The sequence below is a fragment of the Trichomycterus rosablanca genome, chromosome 13, assembly GCF_030014385.1.
Source record: "Trichomycterus rosablanca isolate fTriRos1 chromosome 13, fTriRos1.hap1, whole genome shotgun sequence".
NCBI classification, from domain to species: Eukaryota; Metazoa; Chordata; class Actinopteri; order Siluriformes; family Trichomycteridae; genus Trichomycterus; species Trichomycterus rosablanca.
The window spans coordinates 1,962,387-1,968,386 of NC_086000.1; the positions used below are offsets into that span (position 1 = coordinate 1,962,387).

General features: G+C 43.2%; 1 protein-coding gene across 1 annotated transcript in view; it reads left to right on the top strand.

Moving 5' to 3' along the window:
* Positions 1 to 6,000, top strand: part of ryr2b (ryanodine receptor 2b (cardiac)) — a 61,361-nt gene that overhangs the window by 23,740 nt on the left and 31,621 nt on the right. Inside the window, exons 49-60 of the mRNA XM_063007871.1 lie at positions 56 to 279; positions 381 to 471; positions 551 to 688; positions 1,875 to 2,038; positions 2,222 to 2,300; positions 3,048 to 3,137; positions 3,240 to 3,377; positions 3,500 to 3,577; positions 3,661 to 3,736; positions 4,054 to 4,177; positions 4,497 to 4,612; positions 5,528 to 5,604. Coding sequence (XP_062863941.1) covers positions 56 to 279; positions 381 to 471; positions 551 to 688; positions 1,875 to 2,038; positions 2,222 to 2,300; positions 3,048 to 3,137; positions 3,240 to 3,377; positions 3,500 to 3,577; positions 3,661 to 3,736; positions 4,054 to 4,177; positions 4,497 to 4,612; positions 5,528 to 5,604 — 1,395 coding nt within the window. The remainder of the gene's footprint in view (positions 1 to 55; positions 280 to 380; positions 472 to 550; positions 689 to 1,874; positions 2,039 to 2,221; positions 2,301 to 3,047; positions 3,138 to 3,239; positions 3,378 to 3,499; positions 3,578 to 3,660; positions 3,737 to 4,053; positions 4,178 to 4,496; positions 4,613 to 5,527; positions 5,605 to 6,000) is intronic.

A 6,000-nucleotide genomic window follows, 5' to 3' on the forward strand; every position in this document is an offset into this window, starting at 1 on the left:
TTTAAATGATAATTCATAATTCTAGACTTATTTAATGTGTGTTTTAAATCTGTAGACTGATCTCGGTGGGACAGACTTGGCTTTGGCTCTGAACCGTTACTTATGTGGGGCGGTTCTGCCTTTGCTGGGGAAGTGCTCGACCCTGCTGCGTGACCTCTCTCCGATTCGGACGGCTACCGTAGACGACTGTCTGCAGGCGATTTACAGTCTCTCCAAAGCGAGCAGCCTGACCAAGGCCCAGCGTGATGCCATACAGGCCTGTTTGCTCTCTGTCTGTGGGTGAGTGTCGTCTAGGGGGGTCTTGTGCTATTGTTTACAGGTACACATATTGTACCTGGTGATACCTGGTTGTATTTATGGTTCTGTACGTTGCGTTACAGAAAACTGAAGCCGTCCTTGCTGCAGCCTTTACTGCGACTTTTTGTACTTGACGTTCCTCAGCTCACTGACAACTCCAAAATGCCTCTTAAGGTCTTTATTAATCTTTTTATCTTAATTTATGACTAAATGGGACATTTCTGTACCGTTAGCTTTACTCTTGTCCTTACAGCTCTTAATGGATCATTACGAGCAGAACTGGAAGTACTACTACGCCTGTGAAAGGGGCAGTTTGGGTGTGGCCTCAGAGGAAGAACTTAAGCTGGGCAGGAAACTGTTTTGGGGTGTGTTCAGAGCTCTGAACAAAAAGGTCAGTACAGCAGGGGCAGTTAGGGATCCTACAGGCCTGAGTATTTGGGCTACATTGCATCCAAAGCCACTTACAGTTGTGACCGTATACAATCCAAACAACTGAGGTCCTTGCTCAAGAGTCCAACAGTGCTAGTGCTGCCCCTGTTTATGCTATTGAGATAAAACAGTAACTGTTTTAAATAAGCATCTTTACAATCAGGATAAAGCGCCTCCAGAAGATAAAAGAATAACACTATATATTCTTTAGGATGTAATACATATATTATCAAGTATTATACGTGTTTAAGTCATGTTTGTATGTGTATAAATTGCCAGTAATCGTTCATATGTTAGAATTCAGCCTGGTGTAAACATTTCTAATTGTATTTCAAGGTGTTTTTTATTATTATTATAGCTAAACATTTATCTAGTAAGGGCGCTCGGGTGGTGCAGTGATCTGGGTTTGAATCTTAGAGGTGCTACTGGCTGTTTGGGCGTCTACAAAGACATGGTTGGCTATGGCTGAGGGGATGACCTGCCTCGCACCCAGTTTTTCCCACTGGATCCGGACCTGCCACGACCCTGACCAGGATAAAGCAGTTGATGGAACTGAAATAAACCGATCTAGTGATGTAGTGTTTGTAGTTATTTGTAATGTTGTAATGCACGGCCTGTTGGAGCTCCTTTTATTTAAACCCACTGAATCATTGTACAGCAAATGTAGTAAATATGCACTATCATTGTTATTAATGAATAATAATAATAATTAGTGATAGTAAGTAATAGGGATGTAACGATGCACCACAAGACAGTTAAAAATCGATTCACGTGTGTAAAGGTTTACATGTATAATGAATCGATATTCACTTTAAACAGCAGAGGGCGCTGGCGCTATTCACCTCGCCTGGTTGACGTCACTACAGGGTTGCCAGGTTCGGAATTTTCCAGCCAAATTTATTTATGTGAGGATACTTCAATGTGGGATTTATTTCATTTCAGTTTTTAATTAATTTTGTTTTAAAAATTGGGAAAAAATCGTATCGTGAACCCAGTATTGTGAATCGCATTGCATCGTGGGTAGAATGTATCGTTACATCCCTAGTAAGTAATAATTTTTTGGCTATTCAACATCATTTCACGTTTTTATTATTATTTATAGTCTTTAAGTCCTTCCCCGTTTGTGCTGTTTGTTGTATTTTTCTCAGCCTTATGAGGCCGAGCTGTTTGAGCTCTCGGTTGGATGTCTGGTCGCCGTGTCCGGTGCCGTTCCTCCGGATCACGTCGATCTGAACCGCACAGGCGGACTGAACACACGCTCATCACTGAACTCTGAGGGGGGGTTTTGTCCTCAGCCTCTCGACACCTCCAGGTAGGAACACATTACCTTTTAATGCGGGTTATCTCTTTAGGTGTGGTTGTCCTGCTGGCTTGGGGTAAAAATCATCAGGGCATTTTATAGGGGAACAGAAGGAAGGACTGGAAAATCATCATGGATTTTACATCTTTAATGTGGTTTTAATCATATTTAATGATTAATAATTTCTTTTTTCAGTGTGTCGGTTCCTGAGGTGCTGGAGTATGTGATAAACAAGTTTGCAGAACACACACATGAGAAGTGGTCACTGGAGAGGGTAGGACTTTTAAATATATAATAGTTATATAATAATAATTTTAACATGCAATACTCACTTACTTTCTTGACCGCTTATCCAATCAGGGTCGGGGGGGAGGGTGCTGGAGCCTATCCCAGCTTTTCAATGGGCTCGAGGCACACAGTAACACCCTGGACGGGGTGGCCGTCCATCACAGGGCACACACACACACACATTCACCTACAGGGCAATTCAGTATCTTTAATGAACCTGACTGCATGTTTTTGGACTGTGGGAGGAAACCGCCGGAGCTCCCGGTGGAAACCCACGCAGAAACAGGGAGAACATGCAAACTCCAGACCCGCCTGGGGATCGAACCCAGGACCTACTCGCTGTGAGGCGACAGTGCTACCCACCGAGCCACCGTGCCGCCTAAATATGTAATAGTATTAATGTATTCATTTCTTAATAAGCATTGTATTGTACTCAGTAATCTTGGTTCAGAACTGTTAAAGCTGGAAGCTCAAGGGTTCTGGGGACTGGACGTTTGTATAAACCTTGATTTACTGTCTCTGAGAAGTTTGGCATGTCCTCCCTATTTACTGTCAAGGTGTTCCTGACTTATGCCCACTGTTTACGGGTGGTAACGATCTTGCTGAAACCATGTGATCAGAATAAAGATTCTAAGATGAATAAATATGTTTAAAATCGCTTATGCTGATATGTATTGTGTCTATGTAAATGTAGGACCTAAAGTTAAATATATACCGTTTTGTTTGCTTTCAGTTTGCTAATGGTTGGGTACACGGGGAGCAGCTGTGCGAGAGCTCTAAGGTTCACCCGCGCCTGAAACCCTACAGAGCATTATCAGAGCGAGTGTGTACCCGCCCAAACACAAACACACACACACACACAAATTATTATTAAATCTGTTTTACCTTTGATTTGACCTTTGTGTTGCTTCTGCTCATGTCTCAGGATAAAGACAGCTACAGAGGACCCATTAAGGAGACAGTGAAAAGCATGCTGGTCCTGGGTTGGACCATCGAGAGGACCAAAGAGGGAGATGCTAGGGGTCTTCGCAAAACAGCCAGACGCATTTCACAGTCAGGACAGGTAATAAATACATCATGAGTCAACTCCGAGTCCCAGCTAGTACTAATGATATAACCTTTATTGAGGGTCTGGGAGGGACTGTGTGCATTCTCGGCCTGTCATGTTCGTCTTCCTGTCTGCAGCTCTCGTTTGAAGGAACCTCCATGTTCAGTCCTAAACCTGTGGACACCAGCAACATCACACTGACCTGGGATCAGTATGTAAGTCTGTTGACTGCACCTGGAATGTCAGTAATCTATTCAGGTCATTGAACGCTTAGATAAGACTCATATCTGTGTTGCAGGCCATGGCAGAAGAGCTAGCAAAGAACTTCCACAACGTTTGGGCCAAAAGGAAACAACATGAACTGCAGGCTAAAGGTTTCTGTACATTTTAGTAACGCTTACTATCACAAATACAGGTGAAATATCAGAAGAACACAATGAAACAGAATTGCTAAGGCAATGTAATGAAAATAATGGTATATTATTCCTGAGAAGGAAAAAAAACAACGAATAAATTTGGCATTTATATAATAGACACACTCCCAAAGGCTAAAATGCTGCTGCAGGAAAAACCTCTTCTGTTGAACCTGAGCCCGGGCTGGGAGCTCATGCTGTTGGCAGTGGTAGCTCAGTGGTTAAGATACTGCACTAGTTTGTAAGATGTCAACATTGTGATACCTGTGTGTGTTCAGGAGGGGGCAGCCACCCACTGCTTGTGCCGTACGAAGCTCTCCATGGCAGCGAGAGGAGCAGAATTCAGGAGAAAGCTCAGGATGTGCTGAAGTTCTTCCTCGCGAATGGATACACAGTGTGGAGGTGCATCATAACTGATCAAAACTGTCAGATCTAAATGAGTTATTATGGAAGTGGGATTTTATAAATGATAAAACTGCAACAGGTCTGTCATGAGTTACAAGCTGCTGAAATACAGGAGACAGGTCACTGTTTACAGTCAAGCGTGCTTTAAAGAAGCCCCTGCTCTAGAACTGACACCTTACAGTTTAACTGAATGTTGTTGCTGATTACATAGACAAATGAAAAAGACCACCAATGGTGAAATACGGTGTATTTTAGGGTAAGTATTGTCTTTGGATTAAAGTAAATGTTATAATTATAGTAAAGTTTTATTTTTCAGGGAGAGGAAGCCTGCAGACTCGGATTGCCCCTCTGTTGCTGCCCGTTTTGCCTACTGTCTCCTCCAGCGGGCGCTCTGCTTCACTGATCAAGTACAGGACAAGCTGCTGAAGCTGGGTATGAAATTATTTGTTGTTTATAGGGTGTTAGATTGAAATGAAGGATTTTCAGGACAGGGCGAGATGTAGATGGATGATGTGCTGTGGCGACCCCTAACGGGATCAGCCAAAAAAGAAGAACTAATAAAATAATAAATAAATAATTTACTTAATCACTGAATTTCTTCGTCATTATTTCTAAATTGTTGTGACACTATATACTGTAATTACTTTAGATGGAAAAAAAGTATAAAAGCAAACAGTGAAGCAGAGAAATTATATTAATTATGCCAAAAACACAGCACATGTATAAACATTTAGTTATTGTGTTGTATGGAGAACAGTTTGGCCCAAACACTGCCTGGATTTTACCAGAATTTACAATGCAAAGGTTTTTCCAGCTCGGAGTAGAACCGCTGCTCCTTCGCGTGGAGAGGAGCCAGTTGAGGTGGTTCGGGCATCTGATATGCCTCCTGGACGCCTCCCTTTGGAGGCCGGGGGCGACCCAGGGAATGCCTGAGGATCCCACCAGAGGAGCTGGTAAACCCAGCAGGGGAAAGACATTTCTGGGACTCTTTGCTTGCACTGTTGCCATTGTGACCCTGAATGGATGTGCGGAACAGATGATGATGATGATGATGATGGTTTTTCCAGTGCCACATTAATACCAGGGTTATAACTATTAAGGCTGAACTGTGAATGAATGATCACTGATAGAACATTGGGTTTTTCTGTGAGTGTGGCATGTCCTACCTAACTTGTGTCGTTTACAGTTTCCTCCTATCATCCAAAAATGTGCGAAAGGTCGACTGGCAGCTCTATTTCTATTGATTTCTATTGTAATGTATATTAACCACCACATTTTTACCAAGAATGCAAGAAATGCTAGAAATTCAGGAGCTGATTGTATATGTGTGTGATTGTGTTTCTGCAGACGTTGCACAGGCCAGAGGCCTGATGGGAAAAGCAGAAAGTGTGTCCCAGGAACAGGAGGTTCAGTTCTTTTTCAAGGTCAGTTCACACTGCTGAGTCCATGACTAATTCATCCTGCATTTATAGTGAGAGCAGCACTAGTGCAGATGGTACAGTGGGTGCCACACAGCAACTTCGGCCCAGCTTTCAGGCACTGTCTGTTACTGGTTGTGCTCACTGGTTTTCTTCAGTTTTTACTGGCCTCCTACCTTCAGTAAACATGCAGCTGATGGGTGGTAGAAAACTGGAGTACCCAGAGGAAACCCTCGCAGTGAGAGCCGAACCCATCCACAGGACCAATGTTGCTATCCTGCACTCACTGCACCACAGTGCCACTGTTAGTACTATAACAGACATCCCAAGTCTCCCAGAATTTCCGGGAGTCTCCCGCACATACATAGCGGCTCCCTGATGCCCGCAAGTCAGATAAAATCT